This window comes from Scyliorhinus torazame, chromosome 9 (assembly GCF_047496885.1).
Source record: "Scyliorhinus torazame isolate Kashiwa2021f chromosome 9, sScyTor2.1, whole genome shotgun sequence".
NCBI classification, from domain to species: Eukaryota; Metazoa; Chordata; class Chondrichthyes; order Carcharhiniformes; family Scyliorhinidae; genus Scyliorhinus; species Scyliorhinus torazame.
In genome coordinates, this window is record NC_092715.1 from 73,700,498 (window position 1) to 73,726,314 (window position 25,817).

Genomic DNA, 25,817 nt, shown 5'->3' on the forward strand with positions numbered 1-25,817 from the left:
AGGGCTGACGTCTCCCATTGGATCAGAGGATCATCCAATAGCAGCCGCTGACCGAGGAAGCGAGAGAAACACGGCGGTCTGCAGGTTAGACTGAAGCAACACGGTTTCAAGACCCCTCTCCCCAGCATACTCCTGTCAAACGTCCAAGCGATCGAAAACAAGCTGGATGAACTTAACGCCAGACTTACCTCTCAGAGGGAAGTAAGAGACTGCTGTTGCTGTGTGCTCTGTTTCACAGACATATGGCTCACCCCCGGCCCACCAGACTGTGCCATACAACCTGAAGGCTTCTCAATTCACCAGGCGGACCGCACGGCATCATCAGGCAAAGCGAAGGGTGGAGGGGTGTGCCTCCTCATCAACTTCTCCTGGTGCTTGGATGTGGCCACCCTGGAGACCTACTGCTCCCCAGACCTGGAATATCTGACTGTGAAGTGCCGCCCAAAGTATCTTCCACATGAGTTCACTTCAGCCATTATCACAGCGGTCTACATCCCACCCCAGTCAGATGTGAGGAAGGCGCTGGACGAACTATACATAGTTATAAACAACTACGAAACAGAACACCCGGAGGCCCTGTTCATCGTGGCCGGAGACTTCAACAAGGCCAACCTCAAGAGTGTACTGCCAAAATTCCACCAGCACATCTCATGTCCCACCAGGGGCGACAACACTCTTGACCACTGCTACTCAAAAATCAAGGGCGCCTACAGTTCCATCCCCCGACCGCACTTTGGGAAATCAGACCATAAGACAGTGCTCCTTCTCCCGGCATACAAGCAGAAATTCAAGCGGGAGAATCCAGCTAAGAAGGTTGTGCAGTGCTGGTCCGAGGAGACAGAAGAGCTCTTATGTGACTGCTTAGAGACAATGGACTGGTCCATATTTAAGAACTCAGCGACCAACTTAAATGAGTATGCCACCACCGTCACAGACTTCATCAGCAAATGTGTGGACGACTGCATGCCAAAGAAAGCAGTACGTACGTTCCCCAACCGGAAACCATGGCTCAATCGCGAGATTGACTCCCTACTGAAGGACAGATCTGAGGCGTTCAAGGCAGACGACCCTGACCTATACAAGAAATCCAGGTACGACCTCCGCAAAGCCATCCGAGATGCCAAGAGAGAATATCAAACCAAGCTAGAGTCACAGACAGACTCTCGGCGGTTGTGGCAAGGACTAAACAACATAACGGGCTACAAAGCGAAGCCGAACAGTATCTCTGGCAGCAGCGCACCCCTCCCCGATGAACTCAATGCATTCTATGCTCGGTTTGAGCAGGTAACCAACAATACGCTGTCGAGTGCCCCATCAGCCCATAATTCATCCATACCCACCATCACAGCTTCCAAAGTCAGATCGGCCTTCCTGAAAGTGAACCCTCAGAAGGCGACGGGCCCAGACGGGATCCCTGGTCGTGCACACAGAGCCTGCGCAGACCAGCTGGCAGAGGTATTCACAGACATCTTTAACCTGTCCCTACTCCACTGCGAGGTCCCCACCTGCTTCAAGAAGACCGCCATCATACCGGTACCAAAGAAGAACCAGGCAACGTGCCTCAATGACTACCGTCCAGTGGCCCTGACTTCAGTCGTAATGAAGTGCTTCGAGAGGTTGATCATGAAGTGTATCACCTCCATACTCCCAGAACGCCTTGATCCACTGCAATTCGCATACCGTTGCAACCAGTCCACATCAGACGCCATTTCCCTGGCCTTACACTCATCCCTAGAGCATCTCGAAAACAAGGACTCCTTCATCAGACTCCTATTTATTGACTAGAGCTCCGCCTTCAACACCATAATCCCAGGCAAGTTCATATCAAAGCTCCAAAACCTAGGACTTGGCTCTCCACTCTGCAACCAAATCCTCGATTTTCTGACCAGCAGACCACAATCAGTAAGAATGAACAACAACACCTCCTCCACAATAGTCCTCAACACCGGCGCCCGGCAAGGCTGCGTACTTAGCCCCCCACTATACACCCTGTACACACACGACTGCGTGGCAAAACTTGGTTCCAACTCCATCTACAAGTTTGTTGACGATACGACCATAGTGGGCCAGATCTCGAATAACGATGAGTCAGAATACAGGAGGGAGATAGAGAATCTAGTGGAGTGGTGCAGCGACAACAATCTCTCCCTCAATGCCAGCCAAACTAAAGAGCTGGTCATTGACTTCAGGAAGCAAAGTACTGTACATACCCCTGTCAGCATCAACGGGGCCGAGGTGGAGATGGTTAGCAGTTTCAAATTCCTAGGGTTGCACATCTACAAAAATCTGTCCTGGTCCACCCACGTCGACGCTACTACCAAGAAAGCACAACAGCACCTATACTTCCTCAGGAAACTAAGGAAATTCGGCATGTCCACATTAACCCTTACCAACTTTTACAGATGCACCATAGAAAGCATCCTATCGGGCTGCATCACAGCCTGGTATGGCAACTGCTCGGCCCAGGACCGCAAGAAACTTCAGAGAGTCGTGAACACCGCCCAGTCAATCACACAAACCTTCCTCCCATCCATTGACTCCATCTACACCTCCCATTGCCTGGGGAAAGCGGGCAGCATAATCAAAGACCCCTCCCACCTGGCTTACTCACTCTTCCAACTTCTTCCATCGGGCAGGAGGTACAGAAGTCTGAGAACACGCACGAACAGACTCAAAAACAGCTTCTTCCCCACTGTCACCAGATTCCGAAATGACCCACTTATGGACTGACCTCATTAACACTGCACCCTGTATGCTTCATCCGATGCCAGTGCTTATGTAGTTACATTGTATATCTTGTGTTGCCTTATTATGTATTTTCTTTTATTCCCTTTTCTTCCCATGTACCTATCTGTTGAGCTGCTCGCACAAAAATACTTTTCACTGTACCTCGATACACGTGACAATAAACAAAATCCAATCCAATCCAATCAGTGAAAATCCCCTCGTTGCCACATTACGATGCCTGTTTGGGTACACTGAGGGAGAATTCAGAATGTCCAATTCATCTAACAAGCATGTTTTTTGGGACATGTGGGAGGAAACTGGAGCACCCGGAGGAAACCCACGCAGACACGGGGAGAACGTGCAGACTCTGCACAGACAGTGACTCAAGCCAGGAATCGAACCTGGGTCCCTAGTGCTGTGAAGCAACAATATTAACTACTGTGCTACCATGCTGCCATGCATCTGTTGCCATGTTTTTCTGGGTTTGGAAGGTGTTGTCGAAGGAGCCTTGGTGAGTTGTTGCAGTGCATATTGTAGATGGTACACAATGCTGTCATTGCGCGTTAGTGGTGGAGGGAGTTAATGTTTAAGGCGATGAATGCTGTGTCAATCAAGCAGGCTGCTTTGTCCTGGATGGTGCCAAGCTTCTCAAGTGTTGTTGGAGCTGCACTGATCCAGGCACGTGTAGATAATTTCATCATACTCCTGACTTGTGCCTTGTAAATAGTGGACAGACTTTGGGGAGTCAGGAGGAGTTACTGCCCACAGAATTCCCAGCCTCTGTGGTCTTCTAGCCACGGCATTTATGTAGCTGGTCATTGATGTGCAGTCCAAAGATGTACAGGTTAGGTGGATTGGCTATGCTAAATTGCCCCTTAGTGTCCAAAAGGTTAGGTGGGGTTACTGGAATGGGGTGGAAGCTTGAGTACAAGTAGGGTGCTGTTTATTTGTTAAATGGGGGTTATTGTATTTTATTGGAAATCTCATGTATAATTTTTGCTTGTTTTGTGCTTCATTCTTTTTTTTTCTGTTTGGAGTGTTTTGTTGAAAATCGTTGAAAATTGATAAATATATTTTTTAAAAATAGGGTGCTCTTTCTAAGGGCAGGTGCAGACTCGATGGGCCGAATGGTCTCCTTCTGCACTATAAATTCTCTGATTATATTGGGGGCCGGTTTAGCTCAGTTGACTAGACAGCTGGGTTGGTTGCAGTATAACGCCGGCAGCGTAGGTTCAATTCCCGTACCAGCTGAGGTTATTCATGAAGGCCCCAAACTTTCCCCTCACCCGAGGTGTGACGATCATTGTGTTAAACCACCTTCGTCAGCTCTCCACCTCAAAGGGGAAAGCAGTTAATGGCCATCTGGGACTATGGCGACTTTACCTTTACATTGGTATCCCCCATGGTGAGATTTCAGCAATGGTTGAATGCCATAAGAACATAAGAACTAGGAACAGGTGTAAGCCATCTCGCCCCTCGAGCCTGCTCCGCCATTTAATGAGATCATGGCTGATCTTTGTGGACTCAGCTCCACTCTCCGGCCCGTACGCCATATCCCCGAATCCTATTATTCGTTAGAAAGGTATCTATCTTTTTCTGAAAAACGTTTAAAGAAGGAGCCTCAACTACTTCACTGGGCAAGGAATTCCAGAGATTCACAACCCTTTGGGTGAAGAAGTTCCTCCTAAACTCGGTCCTAAATCTACTTCCCCTTATTTTGAGGCTATGCCCCCTAGTTCTGCTTTCCCCGACCAGTGGAAACAACCTGCCCGCATCTATCCTATCTATTCCCTTCATAATTTTGTATGTTTCAATAAGACCCCCCGCATCCTTCTAAACTCCAATGAGTACAGTCCCAGCCTACTCAACCTCTCGTCATAATCTAATCCCCTCAACTCTGGGATCAACCTAGTGAATCTCCTCTGCACTCCCTCCAGTGCCAATATGTCCTATGGGGGAGATGATTAAATTCTCCCTTGTTAGAGACAGTCATTGCCTGGCACTTATGTAGCGCACATGTTACTTCTCATTTTTCAGTCCAGGTCTGAAAGTTGTCCTGGTCTTGCTGCATGTAGGCACGGACTATTTCAGAATCTGCGGAGTTGTGAATGGTGCTAAACATAATGGCCTGTGTTTTCACAGAGATAGAAGGGTTCTGCACCTCAGCCAAAATAGCGCTGGAGCCCCAAATGCAGATGTCCTGCTCCCATATCTCCCATATCTGGCAACCACCATTTTTGCCAGGGTGTGGGTGGGGCAGGACATATTTCACATATCTGCACTTAACAGAAGCAGCAGCACATTTAATCATGTAGCCAGCTGCCTTCACAAATAAGTCATCAACAAGGTTTCTGAATCACAATGTGTGGGATTTATAAATTTTTAAAAAATATATATTTTATTCAAGATTTTTTGGCCAAACATAACAGTACGTAGTGTTTCTTTTAAACAACAATAAAGCAATATAAATAACAGTGGCCAGTTTTAAACAAATAAATAAATAATATATGAACAGAAACAAAAACCAAACTAAATGGCAACTGCCTTGTCAAAAATAAATACTCTCCAAAGATACAATCCAACAGTCCAATATACATGACCTAAAACAAGTGCCTATATATATACAATAACATCCCTGAGAGTCTGTCCGATTCCTCCCCCCCCCCCACCCGGGTTGCTGCTGTTGTCTTCTTCTTTTCCATTCCCTCTATCTTTCTGTGAGGTAGTCGACGAACGGTTGCCACCGCCTGGTGAACCTTTGAGCCGAACCCCTTAGTACGAACTTAATCCGTTCTAACTTTATAAACCCTGCCATGTCGTTTATCCAGGTCTCCACACCCGGGGGTTTGGCTTCCTTCCACATTAACAATATCCTGCGCCGGGCTACTAGGGACGCAAAGACCAAACCATCAGCCTCTCTCACCTCCTGCACTCCCGGCTCTTCTGCAACCCCAAATATAGCCAACCCCCAGCTTGGTTCGACCCGGACCCCCACCACCTTCGAAAGCACCTTTGCCACCCCCACCCAAAACCCCTGTAGTGCCGGGCATGACCAGAACATGTGGGTGTGATTCGCTGGGCTTCTCGAGCATCTCGCACACCTATCCTCTGCCCCCAAAAATTTACTGAGCCGTGCTCCAGTCATATGCGCCCTGTGTAACACCTTAAATTGTACCAGGCTTAGCCTGGCACACGAGGACGATGAGTTTACCCTACGTAGGGCATCAGCCCACAGCCCCTCCTCAATCTCCTCCCCCAGCTCTTCTTCCCATTTCCCTTTCAGCACATCTACCATGATCTCCCCCTCATCCCTCATTTCCCTTTCTATGTCCGATACCTTACCATCCCCCACCCATGTCTCTGAGATCACTCTATCCTGCACCTCCTGCGTCGGGAGCTGCGGGAATTCTCTCACCTGTTGCCTCGCAAAAGCCCTCAGTTGCATATACCGAAATGCATTCCCTTGGGGCAACCCATATTTTTCCATCAGCGCTCCCAGACTCGCAAACGTCCCATCTACGAACAGATCTCTCAATTGTGCTACCCCTGCTCTTTGCCATGCTCCAAATCCCCCATCCATTCTCCCCGGAACAAACCTATTGTTATTTCTTATCGGGGACCGCACCGAGGCTCCAGTCTTTCCCCTATGCCGTCTCCACTGCCCCCATATTTTCAATGTAGCCACCACCACCGGGCTTGTGGTGTATTTCTTCGGTGAGAACGGCAATGGCGCCGTCACCATAGCTTGTACGCTAGTCCCCCTGCAGGACACCCTCTCCAATCTCTTCCACGCCGCTCCCTCCTCTTCTCCCATCCACTTACACACCATTGAAATATTGGCGGCCCAGTAGTACTCACTTAGGCTCGGTAGTGCAAGCCCGCCCCCTGTCCCTACTACGCTGCAAAAATCCCCTCCTCACTCTCGGGGTCTTCCCGGCCCACACAAAACTCATAATACTCTTCTCGATTCTTTTGAAAAAAGCCTTCGTGACCACCACCGGGAGGCACTGAAACACAAAAAGGAATCTCGGGAGGACCACCAATTTAACCGCCTGCACCCTACCTGCCAGTGACAGGGACACCATGTCCCATCTTTTAAAGTCCGCCTCCATCTGTTCCACCAACCGCGTTAAATTAAGCCTATGTAATGTACCCCAATTCTTGGCTATCTGGATCCCCAAGTACCGAAAGTCCCTTGTTACCTTCCTCAACGGTAAATCCTCTATTTCTCTGCTCTGCTCCCCTGGATGCACCACAAACAACTCCGTTTTCCCCATGTTCAATTTATACCTTGAAAAATCCCCAAACTCCCCAAGTATCCGCATTATCTCTGGCATCCCCTCCGCCGGGTCCGCCACATATAGCAACAGATCATCCGCATACAGAGATACCCGGTGTTCTTCTCCTCCCCTGAGTACTCCCCTCCACTTCCTGGAACCCCTCAATGCTATGGCCAGGGGCTCAATCGCCAGTGCAAACAATAACGGGGACAGAGGACATCCCTGCCTCGTCCCTCTATGGAGCCGAAAATAATCAGACCCCCGTCCATTCGTGACCACGCTCGCCATCGGGGCCCTATACAGCAACTGTACCCATCTGATATACCCATCTCCAAAGCCAAATCTCCTCAGCACCTCCCACAAATAATCCCACTCCACTCTATCAAATGCTTTCTCGGCATCCATCGCCACCACTATCTTCGCTTCCCCCTCTGGTGGGGGCATCATCATTACCCCTAGCAGCCTCCGTATATTTGTATTCAGCTGTCTCCCCTTCACAAACCCAGTTTGGTCCTCATGAACCACCCCCGGGACACAATCCTCTATCCTCGTTGCCATTACCTTGGCCAGAATCTTAGCGTCCACATTCAGGAGGGAAATCGGCCTATAGGACCCGCATTGCAGCGGGTCTTTTTCCTTCTTTAGGAGGAGCGATATCGTTGCCTCTGACATAGTCGGGGGCAGCTGCCCCCTTTCCCTCGCCTCATTAAAGGTTCTCATCAGTAGCGGGGCCAGCAAGTCCTTATATTTCCTATAGAATTCAACTGGGAATCCGTCTGGTCCCGGGGCCTTCCCCGCCTGCATGCTCCCAATCCCTTTCACTACTTCCTCCGTCTCAATCTGTGCTCCCAGTCCCGCCCTCTCCTGCTCCTCCGCCTCAGGAAATTGCAGCTGATCCAGAAAGCACATCATTCTGTCCTTCCCATCCGGGGGCTGAGCTTCATATAATCTTTCATAAAATGCCTAGAACACTCCATTCACTCTCTCCGCTCCCCGCTCCATCTCTCCCTCCTCATCTCTCACCCCACCTATCTCCCTCGCTGCTCCCCTTTTCCTCAGTTGGTGGGCCAGCAACCTGCTCGCCTTCTCCCCATATTCGTACTGTACACCCTGTGCCTTCCTCCATTGTGCCTCTGCATTACCCGTAGTCAACAAGTCAAATTCTACATGTTGCCTTTGCCTTTCCCTGTACAGTCCCTCCTCCGGTGCCTCCGCATATTGTCTGTCCACCCTCAGAAGTTCTTTCAACAGCCGCTCCCTTTCCCTACCCTCCTGCTTTCCTTTATGTGCCCTAATAGAATTCAGCTCCCCTCTAACCACTGCCTTCAGCGCCTCCCAGACCACTCCCACCTGAACCTCCCCATTATCATTGAGTTCCAAGCACCTTTCAATACACCCCCTCACCCTTAAACACACCCCCTCATCTGCCAATAATCCCATGTCCATTCTCCAGGGTGGACGCTGTTCTTTTTCCTCCCCTATCTCCAGGTCCACTCAATGTGGAGCGTGATCCGAAATAGCTATAGCCGTGTACTCCGTCCCCGTCACCTTCGGGATCAGTGCCCTTCCCAAAACAAAAAAGTCTATCCGTGAATAAACTTTGTGGACATAGGAGAAAAACGAAAACTCCTTACTCCTAGGTCTACTAAATCTCCAGGGGTCTACTCCTCCCATCTGCTCCATAAAGTCCTTAAGCACCCTAGCTGCAGCCGGCCTCCTTCCGGTCCTGGACCTCGATCTGTCCAGCCCTGGGTCCAGCACCGTAATAAAATCTCCACCCATTACCAACTTCCCCACCTCTAGGTCCGGGATACGTCCTAACATACGCCTCATAAAGTTGGCATCATCCCAGTTCGGGGCATATACGTTCACTAAGACCACCGCCTTCCCTTGCAATTTGCCACTCACCATCACGTATCTGCCCCCACTATGGTCTTTGCCTCAAACATTACCCGCTTCCCCACTAGTATAGCCACCCCCCTGTTTTTTGCATCTAGCCCCGAATGAAACACCTGCCCCACCCATCCTTTGCGTAGTCTGACCTGGTCTATCAGTTTCAGATGCGTCTCCTGCAGCATAACCACATCTGCCTTAAGTTTCTTTAGGTGTGCGAGTCCCCGTGCCCTCTTTATCGGCCCATTCAGCCCTCTCACATTCCACGTGATCAGCCGGGTTGGGGGGCTCTTTACCCCCCACCCCCCCCTTGTCGACTAGCCATCTCCTTTTTCAATTCAGCTCCTCACCCGGTTCCCACGTAGCCGTATCTCCCCCCAACGGCGCCCTCCCGCCCCGACCACCCCACCCATACCAGCTCCCCCTTCTCCCCAGCAGCAGCAACCCAGTTAACCCCCCCCCCCCCACTAGATCCCTCACTAGCGTAATTGCACCCCCCATGTTGCTCCCAGAAGTCAGCAAACTCTGGCCGACCTCGGCTTCCCCCCGTGACCTCGGGCCCACTGTGCGAGGCCCCCTCCTTCCTGCTTCCCTGTTCCCGCCATGATTACCATAGCGCGGGAACAAAGCCCGCGCTTCCCATTTGGCCCCGCCCCCAATGGCCGGCGCCCCCAGCTCCTCATCCTCCCTCCCCCCCCCCCCCCACACAACATGGGGAAGAGAGAAAAGTTACAGGGTCGCAGGATTAACAACTTGGGAAATCATCTCTTCCCCCTCTTCACCCCACATATTCGCCCCACCACATATTCGCCCCACCACTTTGTCCCAAACGTTCTTTTTCTAGCCCGCTTATTCCAGTTTCTCCTCGACAATAAATGTCCACGCCTCTTCTGCCGTTTCAAAGTAGTGGTGTTTCCCTTGATGTGTGACCCACAGTCTTGCCGGCTGCAGCATTCCAAATTTAACCTTCCTTTTGTGCAGCACCGCCTTGGCCCGATTAAAGCTTGCCCTCCTTCTCGCCACATCCGCACTCCAATCATGATATACGCGGATAACCGCGTTCTCCCACCTACTGCTCCGAGTTTTCTTTGCCCATCTGAGGACCATCTCTCTGTCCTTATATTGGAGAAATCTCACCACTATGGCTCGAGGAATTTCTCCAGTCCTCGGTCTTTGCGCCATAACTCGATAGGCTCCTTCCACCTCCAACGGGCCCGTCGGGGCCTCCGATCCCATTAACATGTGCAGCATCGTGCTCACATATGCCCCGACGTCCGCCCCTTCTGCACCTTCAGGAAGAGCAAGAATCCTTAAATTCTTCCTCCTCGCATTATTCTCCAGCACCTCCAGCCTTTCCACACACCTTTTGTGTTGTGCCTCGTGCATCTCTGTCTTCACCACCAGGCCCTGTATTTCGTCCTCATTCTCAGCAGCCTTTGCCTTCACGACCCGAAGCTCCTGCTCCTGGGTCTTTTGCTCCTCCTTTAGCCCTTCAATCGCCTGTAATATCGGGGCCAACAGCTCCTTCTTCATCTCCTTTTTAAGTTCTTCCACGCAACGCCGCAGGAACTCTTGTTGGTCAGGGCCCCATATTAAACTGCCTCCTTCCGACGCCATCTTGCTTTGGGCCTGCCTTCCCGGCCGCTGCTCTAGAGGATCCACCGCAATCCGGCCACTTTCCTCTCCTTTTTCCATCCGTGTCCAGGGGGGATTCCCTTCTGGTTTACCGCACAGTGTTTATAGCCGTTAAAATTGCCGTTGGGGCTCCTATTAAGAGCCCAAAAGTCCTTTCCACCGGGAGCTGCCGAAACGTGCGACTTAGCTGGTCATCGCCGCACCCGGAAGTTGGGGATTTATAAATTTGAGGAAAGATCAGATACTCTTTTGGAGAGGTCAGGTACCCATTTGGATTGTTAAGATATGTGCAAAAAATAAATGGATAAACTTTTGGAACTGTTAAGCTGTCAGGTCATTTCAATTCCCTTCTCTTTAAATTATGAATAAAAAGTGGAAAACAAGTTGGTGCTTGCGATTAAGAGTCAACCACATTGCTGTGGATCTGGAATCGCATGTAGGTTAGACCATGTAAGGACAACAGAATTCCTTCCCGAAAGGACATTAATGAACCAGATGGGTTTTTATGACAATCAATAATGGTTTCATGGTCTTTTAAAAAAAATTTAGAGTGCCCAATTCATTTTTTCCAATTAAGGGGCAATTTAGCGTGTTCAATCCACCTACCCTGCACACCTTTGGGTTTTGGGGGCGAAACCCTCACAAACACCGGGAGAGTGTGAAAACTCCACACGGACAGTGTCCCAAAGCCAGGATCGAACTTGGGACCTTGGCGCCCTGAGGCTATCATCTGCGCCACTCTGCTGCCCTAGGTTTCATGGTCATCATCAGACTTTTAATTCCAGATTCCTTTAGTTGAATTAAACTTTCTCCATCCATCATGGTCAGATTCAAACCCAGGTCCCAGAGCATTACCCTCGGTCTCTGGATTACTAGTCCAGCTAGTAACACTACACCACTGTCCCCCCCGTACACATACATACATCATTCTCAATGGATCAGCTATCTTTGGACTACAAATAGACATGTTTGTTTTTCTAAGTTTCTTTAACATAATGAAGTCTGTAATAGACACTTAGAACTTTATTTTATTTTATCTCAGCATGGCTCCTGAGATCTGGCCACGATGGGTACTGGGTGTGTTGGCACGGAGGGTATAGGTGCAAAGTCTGTGGGTGGGGGCATGGGTTAGCAAGGATTGGTACTAGGTTGGCATAGGGCTACAAAGGGACATGGAGATGAATGGGGGAATCTTAGGTGTGTGCAGGTTGGCACTAAGCATAAAGTCTATAAAGGATCATGTGGATGACTTGGGAGTCATGGGTTAACACGAGTTGGCATAGAAGCAATAAAGAGCCATGGCAATGTGTTGGAGCATCATCTGTTGGCATGAGTTAGCAATACGTTGGTATGGCAGCTATAAAATTATTATTAAAAGGGCCATGGAGGTTAGGTAGAGTTGGCATGGTTGGGGTATGGAGGTGAGATGGGTGAGGGCTGGAGGGCTGTTTTTATTATAAAGGGGATGAATCCCATAACACTGAGGTGGGTCTTTTCAACAGCCCGACTTGGCACTCGGCGGCTTCCACGAGTCAAGTGACCCTGCAATGTTTCCGGGGGAAGTGGTTCCAACTTCAACACGCACTCGCCCTTCCCTTGAACAAAGTTGGGCCATTTTGGAAGTTTCTCCCAAGATGGGTTTGGAGTCGAGAAAAACTTTCCAACTCTGTGCTCCTGACTCGGTTACATAGGCCTGAATGTTCGTTCCTATCTGCAAACGCACATCTCCACTTCTGACCTTATAATGGAAGGAAAGTCATTGGTGAAGGAAGGGAGGATGGCTGGGCCCAGGACATCACCCTGAGGAACTCCTGAGCAATGGCCTGTGACTGAAATGATTGACTGCCAACAACCACTTCCTTTCAGCTAGGTACGAGTTTGTGCCAAACTGCCATAAATTAAATTTATCCACTGAGTCACAAAGACATTCATTTCTTGCCGGTTTATAATAGTGTCCGTTGAATTTTATTTCAAAAGAATTGATGTATTTTCTTTCTTTATAAAACATCAGAACCACACTTCAAAATGTAATTTGTTTCCAATAGATTGCTCAGCTAAAGATGACATTCCTTGTTTGTGGCTCATTTCCGACCAACTGAGCAGACAGATGTTTTACTGTCACTTCAGAGATAAGGATTGGATCATTTCATCTCTGTGGAGGTGCAGAACCATTTAGTGCCTTCCCCTAGCACTGGATGAGACCAGTTGCTGTCTGTGAAGATTTATCAAGGCTGCAGCATCAATCAGTCTTTGTCTTGACTCAAATTCCTTGTATTATTTTCTCGGAAACCTTCACTTATGCAATTTGCCTGTCTTGCTGAGCAGGTATGTTGCAAGAACATTTAAAAGAAATGAAATGAAATTGATGCCAAAGAACTACTTTCACATTTAATAATATTATCAGAATCGTTAATTTGATGTACTGTCTGGTAATTCAATCTGCCTTTTATTATTCCTAATGCAGTACCCTAGTGAGACCACACACACAGTATCATGTTAGAATTGTTTTTTAAAATGCGAGTGAGTATATAGTGCGAAAAAAATGGAGTGCAATTAAACTGGAACAGTAAGATTAGAGGCTGTGCTTCAATTATGAATTAAACTGCCACCTAGTGGGAAGTCTGGGCTAAATCGCTGGCTTTTAAAGCAGACCAAGGCAGGCCAGCAGCACGGTTCAATTCCCGTACCAGCCTCCCCGAACAGGCGCCGGAATGTGGCGACTAGGGGCTTTTCACAGTAACTTCATTGAAGCCTACTCGTGACAATAAGCGATTTTCATTTCATTTCATTTCAAGGTAATTCTGTTGTTGGAGGGTGCAAGGGATAGAAACAGGAATGTAAATTGATTCAGGCTTGAAGGCTAGGAATCAGATAACATAGAGTTCAATTGCAATCCAATGAATGCATTAACCATAGAGGATCAAATGACCATGTACTGTTCTGTATGTACCTTCAGCTCGGAATCCTGAATGTTTACAGTTTCACTGATTTTCCACTGGGAAGTTATCAGAATATACACTTACTGCAACTCTATTTTCTCCCCGTAATCAATTAACTTGCAATGATACTGTCGACAACCAACCCTTAGCGTAATATAACTCAAACAAAATATCTGGGAACTCACAGCAGGTCAAACAGCATATTTTCTTTAATATAAATTTAGAGTACCCAATTTTTTTTTTCCAATTAAGGGGCAATTTAATGCGACCAATTCACCCACCTTGCACATCTTTGGGTTGTGGGGGTGAGACCCACGCAATCACAGGGAGAATGTGCAAGCTCCACAAGGACAGTGACTCGAGGCCAGGATTGAATCCGGGTCCTCAGCTCCGTGAGACAGCAGTACTAACCACTGCACCACCGTGCTGCCCTGTCAAACAGCATCTACAAAGAGATGCTCAGCTCATAGGTTACACGCAACATGTCTGTTGCTTCACAGCTCCAGGGGCCCCGGTTTCGATTCCTGCTTGGGTAACGATCTGTGCGGAGCCTGCACGTTCTCCCAGTGTCTGTGTGGGATGCCTCCGGATGCTCTGGTTTCCTCCCACCAGTCCCGAAAGACGTGCTTGTTAGGTGAATTGGACATTCTCAATTCTCCCTCTGTGTACCCAAATAGGTGCTGGAGTGTGGCGACTAGGGGCTTTTCACAGTAATGCCATTGCAGTGTTAATGTAAGCCTACTTGTGACAATAATAAAGATTATTATTCTTATTTCACAAACTGATTTTCCTGCTGCTTATTCCTTTATTTCATATTTCAAATGTTAGCAGTTTCTTTTTACCAAGGTCTATATATATCAGTACAATAAGAAAATTTTAAAAAGGCGCAGAGGAAACTGATTCACAAGGAAATTACAAACATTAAAACCTACAATATTGATCATTAATACACAATGAACAGATCCGCAGTTCAATCTCAAGGACAATATTTAAAGGGATGGCTGGACAACGTTATATCCCATGTAAATGTGTGCCGAAAGGTGAATTAGCATTCATTTAGAAGTATGAATTATTCTGAACTGAATACAATAATTGGGGTTAAAGGCTTGAGCTACAATTAAAATAGCTGTTACTTCAAAATTGCTGAGAGTTTTGAACAGGTCAATTGATGGCGAAGTAGACTATATTGAACTTGCTTTCATATTAATACCAGTGGGACACTTTCACTGCAGATTACTGAAGGACGGGTGTTGTGCAGCAGGCAGCAAGCCTAGGGCAAACCTGCCACATTCAGCAAGATTAGCACGCAGGAAGGCAATGATTTTTAGCAGGACTTTCTGGATGTCAGCCCTATTGAATCTGGCAGATTTATATTAGAGTTGCCATCAGCGATGCGAGACCTACACATTGGGAACAGGCAGTGCAAACACCCATAGATACCCATATAAAACACCTTGGGATGTTATACTACATTCAAGACACTTTATAAATTCTAGCTCCTGCTGTATTTAAAAGCAGCCTTTCCTCCCCCAGCTTCATTCTCTCCAGACATGCAATGAATGAATTATCGTTTTAAGAACATGTTGCTTCAATTGGGGTAAGTTGGTCAAAAGCAACGGGAAAGAAGCTAACTGTATGAGAAAGAAAGCATCTTGTATCTGTTCGGTCACAAAAGGCGTCACGGTGGCGCAGTGGTTAGCACTGCTGCCTCACGGCACTGAGGACCCAGGTCACTGTCCGTGTGGGGTTTGCACATTTGTGGTAGTCACCTCTGATGTATTTATTGTATATATAGGATGTTGGTATAGGTGCTTTTCGGTAAGGCCCCTGTTCTACAGGTATGGGGGTAGATCCCTGCCTGCTGGTTCCGCCCAGTTGGAGCAGTATAAATGTGTGCGCTCCCAGTACAGCAGCCATTTCGTCAACTGCTGCAGGAGGCCACACATCTCAGTGTAATAAAGCCTCGATTACACCCTACTCTCGTCTGTGTAATTGATTGTGCATCAATATTCTCCCTATGTCTGTGTGGGTTTCACCCCCATAACCCAAAGATGAGCAGGGTAGGTGGATTGGCCACGCTAAATTGCCCCTTAATTGGAAAAAAAAGAATTGAGTACGCTAAAATTTAAAAACAAAATCTGTACGGTCGCTTATCAGCTCTCTCAAAAAACTGAAAGTGTTCCATTCAGAAATAATTACTTTGAGGTACTGCTGTGTTGCATAAATGAAATTATTAATGTTGATGTCTAAAATGCACCTAACGGTATAGTTGTGCGTTGTGCCTGGAAAGGATATAAAACAATTGGTTCTAGGTCTGCTATTAGTGGTAACATTCGTCAATAGTTTGTTGTGATGAGTTAAGCGTATCAAACAAGAAGGCTGTTTCACAACATTTAGTGTATCGGGCTGTTAGTTTCGCAGGCAAGGCTAACATTTATTCTCCACCTCTAGTTGCCCTGTGAAGGTGGTGCCTTTATTCTGAAGTGAAATTCATTGAGCAGTTTGCTATAACTGAGTGGCCAGACTGAGTAAGGACAACAGGTTTCTTTCACTGAAGGACACTCCTGCTCCCAATTCGTATCTTTGTAAATTCAATAAGTTTTATGGTCACTTTCCTGATACCAGTTTTTCAATTCTAGACCTTTTTTTTGTTATAAATTGAATTCAAATTCTCAAACCTGCAAATTCTCAAACCGCCATGCTAGGATTTGAACTCATATTCCTGGATTAGATCAGCACGGGTCCAGTTACATTATTACTATGTTACCATATCCCACTCTACAGGCCATTTCGATAATGCACTGAGGATAACAAGGATGGTATTTTCAATCTATTATCATGACAATTGGAACATATCAAATGCGAAGATGGATTAAGATTATTTTAGCTCTAATCCATGCCTCTACAAATCCTCTTTCAGATGCGGTGGAACAAACACGTCAGTTTTAGACTTTGATTGCTAAATAAATGTAACAGTAGACGTACAAACAAATAAATATATATTCACATTATATATTACATATATACACACTATATTAACTTATATATACATTCTAATTATCTTTTAGAAAGAGTTTTTCTTTCGATGTGTTAATGAATTGTGTCAGCAAGTCTGCTCTTGTGCTCTGGCAATCACTCTGAAGACTTCTGCAAGTCTCTTGTCTGTATGGAAGCTGTATCTCAACTCCATTTACCTCCATTCTCTCCATTTCCCATGATGTCCAGTTCAAACAAAAATCTATTGATCTCAGTCAAGAATGATTTACCTGGTCTTTCACCACCTCTTCTGCAGTTTCTTCTAAACCCAGCTCATAACACAGTCTCATAAACAGAGGGCCGAACTTGAATTCTCCAAATGCCATATTTCTGTTCTCAGCATGGTATCTATGGGACAAACAAGAAGAGTACTGCACACGAGTGTCACTAAATTATTATTTTGTTTCTTCATAAATTTAGAGTACCCCAATTTTTTTTTTCCAATTAAGGGGCAATTTAGTGTGGCCAATTCACCGAACCTGCAAATCTTTGGGTTGTGGGGGTGAAACCCACGCAGACATGGGGAGAATGGTCAAGTTCCACACGGACAGTGACCCGGGGCCGTGATCGAACCCGGGTCCTCAGCACCGTAGGCAGCAGTGGTAACCACTGCATCACCGAGCCCCTCCCCAGTGTCACTAAATTATACAAAACGATAGCAGTGTCCATGATCGGAATTAAGTTACTAATTACTTGACGACAACTGTTGTGCCAAATGCTAAGTTAAATTCAATTGTTCGATTTTATACTCTCCGCTCTTCTATCAGCACAATGACAAGGCTGTTTGGATACCAAAGGCAATGACCTCTGGTTTAACCCATTAACTGACAACCTTGGATAGTGTGGGAAGATATTTTATTTTGCTCTCTCCCAAGAAAATCAAGGAAGTGAATAAATAGATAGCTCAGGAACTTGTTTGTTCCAAATAATATTTAACTCTTCCTCATCACAAAAGGCAATTAATGATCAGTTGGGTATTTATGACAAATTTTATGGCCACTTTGTGACAAAACAAGTTTTTATTTATAGACTTTATTTTGTTATAAATTGAACTCCCTTCAATTCAACCCATACTCCATGATACAAAATGTAATCTTTTGCATGTAATAAATGGCAAAGTGTCCAAATGTTTGGAATAAGACGGGGTGCATGCTGGTGATGCTTAATTCATTGAGAGTCACATAGGATTTATGTGGAATGTGAGGCCCCATGCACATGAAAAGACATCAAAACTGAGATCTCATAAATATTGAAAAGACAAGATCCCGAAGCACAATAAATTGCCACGTGCACAACCAGAAATACCTAATGTATTAAATGTACCAACCAGGTAGCAACACTGTGTGGCAAAGAAAAGATTCCCCATGAATTGAAAATTGCCATAGGTTTTGGCCAAATTATGCTACTTCATCTTCAGCTTCAGTAGCCTTTCACGATTTTAGAATTGTTATTGAATGCCAATCATTCCCTCTTGCCCAGAAAGTGAACAGCTATAAGTGTGGACTTGCAATCCTTCCAACTGTGAATTGCTTTCAGAAGCATTGTTTAAAATGTAACATTTCAAGTTAACTTTTAAAAACATTTTCTTTCTCTTACTCTCTGTATCACAGTGGTTAGCACTACTGCTTCACAACAGCAGGAACCCAGGTTTGATTCCGGCCTTGGGTGACTACCTGTGTGGAGTTTACATGTTCTCCCCGTATCTGCGTGGGTTTCTTCCGGGTGCCCTGGTTTCTCCCCACCGCCCAAAGGTAGGTGGATTGCGCGAGATAATGGGGATAGGGCGGAGGAGTGGGCCTGGGTAGAGCGCTCTTTTGGAGGGTCAGTGTAGACTTGAAGAGCCAAATATCCTCCATCTGCAGTGTAGGGATTCTATGATCACTTATTTCTGTATCTGATTTGACAATGTATTCTTACAGTTTAATTCATCTTCCCACTCAGTCCATTCTTTGTTTAGTTGTCAATCTTAATTTTTATTGGTTAAGAGATTTATTTCTTGCCTTGTTGTTCATGAAGATCTTTTTTTATATATTTGTCCATGAGATGTGGGCATCGCAGGCTAGGCCAAAATTTACTGCTCATCCCTAATTGCCCTTGAAAGGATGGTGGTGAGCTGCCTTCATGAACAGCTGCAGGTCATGCATTGTAGGAACACCAACCGTGTTGTTAGGAAGATGCTGTCAGAGGAGCCTTGGTGAGTTGCTGCTGTGCATTGTGTAGATGGTACACACTGCTGCCACAATGCGTCAGTGATGGAAGAAGTGAAAGTTGAAGTTGGTGGATGGGTGCCAATCAAGCAGGTGGCTTTGTCTTGGATGGTGCCGAGCTTCTTGCGTTGTAGCTGCACTCATGCACGCAATTTTCTTTTATTCGTTCATGGGATGTGGGGTCGCTGGCTGGGCCAACATTTATTGCCATTCCCTGAGGGCATTTAAGAATCAACCACATTGCTGTGGGTCTGGAGTCACATGTAGGCAGACCGGGTAAAGACGACAGATTTCCTTCCCAAAAAGAACATTTGTGAACGCGATCGGTTTTTACAACAATTGACAATGGTTTCATGGTTGTAACTTTTAATTCCAGATTATTTTTTCCAATTCAATCCAGATAAGTGTGAGGTGATGCACTTGGGCAGGACAAACAATGCAAGGGAATACATGATAAATGTTCTGCTTGCATTGCAGGAGGTCATTCAGCCCATCAAGTCTGCACTGACCCTCCAAAAGAGCACCCCACTCAGGCCCACTCCCCTGCTTTCTTCCCATAACCCACTTAATCTTTGGGCACTAAGGGACAATTTAGCATGGCCAATCCACCTAACCTGCACATCTTTGGACTGTGGGAGGAAGCCGGAGCACCCTCAGGAAAGCCACGCAGACAGGAGGAGAAGGTATAAAGTCACCCAAGGCTGAAATCGAACCTGGGTCCCTGGGGCTATGAGGCAGCAGTGCTAACCACTGTGCCATCGTGCCGCTCCAGCTGAATTTCAAATCTACTTATATTGTCGTTACTGAAGGCAGCACAATGGTTAGCACTGCTGCCTCACGGCGCCAAGGACCCGGGTTCGTACCCGGCCGCAGGTCACTGTCCGTGTGGAGTTTGCCCATTCTCCCCAGTCTGCGTGGATCTCACCTAAACAACCCAAAAGATGTGCAGGGTAGGTGCAGTGGCCACGCTAAATTGCCCCTTGATTTGAAAAATAAAAACGTTTGAAAAAAATATTGTTGTTACTGGAACCCAAGTTACTGCTCGGTTGTGGTTGACTGTGTGAAAATTTAAACATAACAAATATCCTATCATTCCACTTCACATGTGCTCACTAAGCAATAGACCGAGAATCTCAGACATTAGTAATTACTTCCATATAATTGCTAGCATTAACATCAGGCTGAATAAAATGGCGAGGGGGGGAGCGAGAAGCAAAGTTGGCATGAAGCTGACATGCTCCATACCACCCTGCCACGTAGCCATAACGCAATGCAGAGTGACTAAATGAGGGCCAAGTGGAATTGTGCCCCTCACTGGGGAGGAAGTCCTGCCCTCCAGAGCTTCTGGCCAATCCATCAGTCCTGGCAGTGCCAAAGGTGCATCTGTGGCTGCTACCGGTACCAGGAGAAGAAATAGGCCCATGGATCAGGTAGAACATACAGTGCAGACTGAGACCATTCAGCCCATCGAGTCTGCACCGACCCACTTAAGCCCTCACTTCCACCCTATCCCCGTAACCCAATAACCCCTCCCAACCTTTTTGGTCACTAAGGGCAATTTATCATGGCCAATCCACCTAACCTGCACGTCTTTGGACTGTGGGAGGAAACCGGAGCACCCGGAGGAAACCCACGCAGACTCGGGGAGAACGTGCAGACTCCACACAGATAGTGACCCAGCAGGGAATCGAACCTGGGACCCTGGCACTGTGAAGCCACAGTGCTATCCACTTGTGCTACCATGCTGCCCGTACAGGTAAGAACAGGTAAAACTAGAATCTTGTACTCGGGCAGATTTAGCAAACGTGGGCGGGGGAGCAGAGGGGGTGGATTTAAGGCTGCACGACAGTAGGGAGTGGAATGTTCGAAAGTGTGGCACGCTGGCATAAAAGTTTCTCCTTCAGAGAGTCGAGAGTTTCTCTCTCCAGATGCTGACAGACCTGCTGAGTTTTTCCAGCACTTCCTGTTTTTATTACAGGCTAAGTCAATGCCTTTCATTAGAAGCAGTCAACAATCTGAAAATTCACTCTGTTACGCTCTTCCCAGATCCTGGCAGACCTGCTGAGTATTTTCAGCACGAAGATTGTAATTTTAAGCCTGTTGTACATCAGATCACTGGCTAAAAGACATAGTGTATTGGGGAATTGAAGAAGGAAAATAGCATTCACAGCTTGGACTCATGCCTGGGAAATATAAATAGAATTGAATATAAACTATTCACCTTAATCAGGAATAGAAATTCATATTCATTGGATGTAATAATTGTTAATTTTTAAGTAACATACCTGTAAATTATATTCTTTGCTACTTCGACGTTTGCTGGTGTTTGGCACAAATGTAACAACGTTTTTAAATCATTCTTGAGGAGTAACTCATTGTTTTTTAACTTTTCTTCAATGTTGGTGAAATATTGATCTGTAGGATAAATGATCAAAAATATTTAAACTTTTGCATGGGAAGCAAAATAAAATATATTATGGGCGAAATTCTCACATACCCCATGCCCCATGGAACGTCAAAAGGCTGGATACTCATCGGCGTAAAATCGTGCTTCAATTCTCCAACTGGTGGGTCGATCATCCCATTGGCAGGTGACGCGAAATTCATTTTAATTCATTTGCATCTCATGAATATTCAGCTGTCCACGGGCGGCATGGTGGCGCAATGGTTATCACTGCTGCCTCACGACGCCGAGGACCCGAGTTTGGTAACTGTCAGTGTGGAATATGCACATTCTTCCCGTGTTTACGTGGGTCTCACCCCCCACAACCTAAAGGTGTGCATGGTAGGTGGATTGACCACACTACAATTGCCCCTTAATTGCAAAAATTTGAAAAAAAGCTGCCCACCAGTATTCCACCAGGCCTTCCAATCTTGTGCGTCAATCACCATTGCTAAAGAGTGGCGTGCAAAATACAGTCCTCAGTTGACCAGACCTCTTGGCGAGTGCAACTGCAACAAAGCCTTTGTTCCTGGCGGAGTGGAATCTGACTCCGGACGGGGCCTCCACACGGCCCGGCCCTCGATCGGGGGCTTCCGATCGGTGGGCGGGCGCGTTCTGGAGGGGGCCTACATCCTTCCACGTGGGTCCGCTGTTCGGTCCCCGACATGTTGCTCAGCGCGGAGATGCCAACCACGCGCATGCACCAGCGTGGAGACGGCTGTGGCGCGCATGCATGGACCTGCACTGGCCGTGCAGGGCCGCCGTTTGGCGCCGGAGCAGCGCACATGACTCTGGCGCTGTTCTAGCCCCCTAAAAACGAAGAATTACTGGGCCTGGAGGCCCGTTGACGCCGGTGTACACCACTCCGGTGGTTATGCCGGCGTCAATACGTGGCCGGGAATTCGAAGAATCCCGGCCCACCATGTTTACTGGAAGGGGATGAATAAAGACTCCAGATGTGGTAGAGAGAGGTCCAAGTGGGGCACGTGCACCTCACGGGTGATGGGCTTTGGAGGAAGGTGGCTGAATCGAGGAACAAACTTCATGAGGCTGCTAGCTTTTTCCCTCTGGATTGCTGAGATCCTGTGTCGTCTGTGGTGAAGACAGGTGGGTTGGAGAGTAAGAGTGTGCTGGACTGGTGGTTAAATTCGGCACTGGGACCTTCGAACCAGTCAGCTGAAGGCAGGTGGACGAATCAGCTAGCAGTCCGCCAGGAGTCCGAGGAGAACTCACCTGTGCTTAATTAACGAATTTTAGACTTCCGGGTGCGGCGATGACCAGCTGAGTCGCACGTTTCGGCAGCTCCCTGTGAAACGGACTTTTGGGCTCTTGATAGGAGCCCCAACGGCAATTTTGACGGCTAAAAACACTGTGCGGTAAACCAGAAGGGAATCCCCCCTGGATACGGATGGAAAAAGGAGAGGGAAGTGGCCAGATTGCAGTGGATCCTTTAGAACAGCGGCAAGGAAGGCAAGCAAAAACCAAGATGGCGTCGGAAGGTGGCAGTTTAACATGGGGCCCTGAACAACAAGAGTTCTTGAAATGCTGTGTGGAAGAGATCAAAAAGAAAATGAAGCAAGAGCTGTTGGCCCTGATACTACAGGCGATCGAAGGGCTAAAGGAGGAACAAAAGACCCAGGAGCGGGAGCTTCGGGTCGTGAAGGCAAAGGCAGCCGAGAATGAGGACGATATACAGGGCCTGGTGGTGAAGACGGAGACGCAGGAGGCACATCAGAAACGATGTGTGGAAAGGTTGGAGGCACTGGAAAACAACGCAAGGAGGAACAACCTGAGGATTCTTGGTCTTCCTGAAGGTGTGGAGGAAGCGGACGTCGGGGCATATGTGAGCACGATGCTGCACTCGTTAATGGGAGCGGAGGCCCCGGCAGGTCCGTTGGAGGTGGAGGGAGCATACAGAGTGATGGCGCGAGGACCGAGAGCAGGAGAAATTCCCAGAGCCATAGTGGTGAGATTCCTCCGTTTTAAGGATAGAGAAATGGTCCTTAGATGGGCGAAGAAAACTCGGAGTAGTAAATGGGAGAACGCGGTGATCCGCGTTTATCAAGACTGGAGTGCGGAGGTGGCGAGAAGGAGGGCGAGCTTTAATCGGGCCAAGGCGGTGCTTCATAAAAAGATGATAAAATTTGGAATGCTGCAACCGGCAAGACTGTGGGTCACATATCGAGAGAGGCACCACTACTTTGAGACGGCGGATGAAGCGTGGACTTTTATTGTGGAAGAAAAACTGGAATGAGCGGGTTATTAAAAAGAACGTTCGAACAAAGTGGTGGGGCGAATGTGGGGGGCAAAGAGGGGTTTTATGTACTAATCCTGCGATGTGGTAACTTTTCTCTCTCCCACAGGTGGTGATGGGGGGAGGAGGGGAGGTGGAGGAGATGGGGCGTTGGCCATTGGGGGCGGGGCCAAGGGAGAAGCGCGGGCTTGGTTCCCGCACTATGATAATCATGGCGGGAATAGAGAAGCAGGAAGGAGGGGGCGTCGCACGGTGCGAGCCGAGGTCACGGGGGGGAAGCCGAGGTCAGCCAGAGTTTGCTGACTTCTGGGAGCAACATGGGGGGAGTAATTACGCTAGCGGGGGATCTAGCGGGGGGGGGGGGGGGTGGGGGTGGGAGGGGGAATTACTGGGTTGCTGCTGCTGGGGAGAGGGGGGAGCTGGTATGGGAGAGGATGGGCGGGGGGGCACCGCCTGGGGGAGATACAGCTGCGTGGGAACCGGGTGAGGAGCTGGAAAAAGGTGATGGCTAATCGACAAGGGGGGGGTGTAGGAAGCCCCCCAACTCGGCTGATCACGTGGAACGTGAGAGGACTGAACGGGCCGATAAAGAGGGCACGGGTACTCGCACACCTTAAGAAACTTAAGGCAGATGTGGTTATGTTACAGGAAACGCACCTGAAACTGATAGACCAGGTTAGGCTACGCAAAGGATGGGTGGGGCAGGTGTTCCATTCGGGGCTAGATGCGAAAAACAGGGGGGTGGCTATATTAGTGGGGAAGCGGGTAATGTTCGAGGCAAAGACTATAGTGGCGGATAACGGGGGCAGATACGTGATGGTGAGTGGCAAACTACAGGGGGAGACGGTGGTTTTGGTAAACGTATATGCCCCGAACTGGGATGATGCCAATTTTATGAGGCGGATGCTAGGACGCATTCCGGACCTAGAGATGGGAAAGCTGATAATGGGGGGAGATTTTAATACGGTGTTGGAACCAGGGCTGGATAGGTCGAAGTCCAGGACTGGAAGGAGGCCGGCAGCAGCCAAGGTACTTAAAGATTTTATGGAGCAGATGGGAGGTGTAGACCCGTGGAGATTTAGCAGACCTAGGAGTAAGGAGTTCTCGTTTTTCTCCTATGTCCATAAAGTCTACTCGCGAATAGACTTTTTTGTGCTGGGTAGGGCATTGATCCCGAAGGTGAGGGGAACGGAGTATACGGCCAAAGCCATTTCGGATCACGCTCCACACTGGGTGGACTTGGAGATAGGGGAGGAAACAGGAGGGCGCCCACCCTGGAAAATGGACATGGGACTAATGGCAGATGAGGGGGTGTGTCTAAGGGTGAGGGGGTGCATTGAAAAGTACTTGGAACTCAATGATAATGGGGAGGTCCAGGTGGGAGTGGTCTGGGAGGCGTTGAAGGCGGTGGTTAGAGGGGAGCTGATATCAATAAGGGCACATAAAGGGAAGCAGGAGAGTAAGGAACGGGAGCGGTTGCTGCAAGAACTTTTGAGGGTGGACAGACAATATGCGGAAGCACCGGAGGAGGGACTGTACAGGGAAAGGCAAAGGCTACATGTAGAATTTGACTTGCTGACTACAGGCACTGCAGAGGCACAATGGAGGAAGGCACAGGGTGTACAGTACGAATATGGGGAGAAGGCGAGCAGGTTGCTGGCACACCAATTGAGGAAAAGGGGAGCAGCGAGGGAAATAGGGGGAGTGAGGGATGAGGAAGGAGAGATGGAGCGGGGAGCGGAGAGAGTGAATGGAGTGTTCAAGACATTTTATAAAAAATTATATGAAGCTCAACCCCCGGATGGGAGGGAGAGAATGATGGGCTTCTTGGATCGGCTGGAATTTCCCAAGGTGGAAGAGCAGGAAAGGGTGGGACTGGGAGCACAGATCGAGGTAGAAGAAGTGGTGAAAGGAATTAGGAGCATGCAGGCGGGAAAGGCCCCGGGACCGGATGGATTCCCAGTCGAATTCTATAGAAAATATGTGGACTTGCTCGCCCCGGTACTGACGAGGACCTTTAATGAGGCAAAGGAAAGGGGACAACTGCCCCCGACTATGTCTGAAGCAACGATATCGCTTCTCTTAAAGAAGGAAAAGGACCCGCTACAATGCGGGTCCTATAGACCTATTTCCCTCCTAAATGTAGATGCCAAGGTCCTGGCCAAGGTAATGGCAATGAGAATAGAGGAATGTGTCCCGGGGGTGGTCCACGAGGACCAAACTGGGTTTGTGAAGGGGAGACAGCTGAACACGAATATACGGAGGTTGTTAGGGGTAATGATGATGGCCCCACCAGAGGGAGAAACGGAGATAGTAGTGGCGATGGATGCCGAGAAAGCATTTGATAGAGTGGAGTGGGATTATTTGTGGGAGGTGTTGAGGAGATTTGGTTTTGGAGAGGGG

General features: G+C 48.0%; 1 protein-coding gene across 3 annotated transcripts in view; it reads right to left on the reverse strand.

Moving 5' to 3' along the window:
* ptcd2 (pentatricopeptide repeat domain 2) overlaps positions 1–25,817 on the reverse strand; it is a 68,038-nt gene that overhangs the window by 18,958 nt on the left and 23,263 nt on the right. For all 3 annotated transcript variants that reach the window (XR_011949033.1, XM_072516142.1, XM_072516143.1), the window contains exons 3-4: positions 21,003–21,132; positions 16,741–16,858 (exon numbers count right to left, since the gene is read on the reverse strand). Coding sequence is in view for 2 of the 3 variants with exons in the window: in XM_072516142.1 (XP_072372243.1) it covers positions 16,741–16,858; positions 21,003–21,132 (248 nt within the window). In the remaining variant the exon portion in view is untranslated. The remainder of the gene's footprint in view (positions 1–16,740; positions 16,859–21,002; positions 21,133–25,817) is intronic.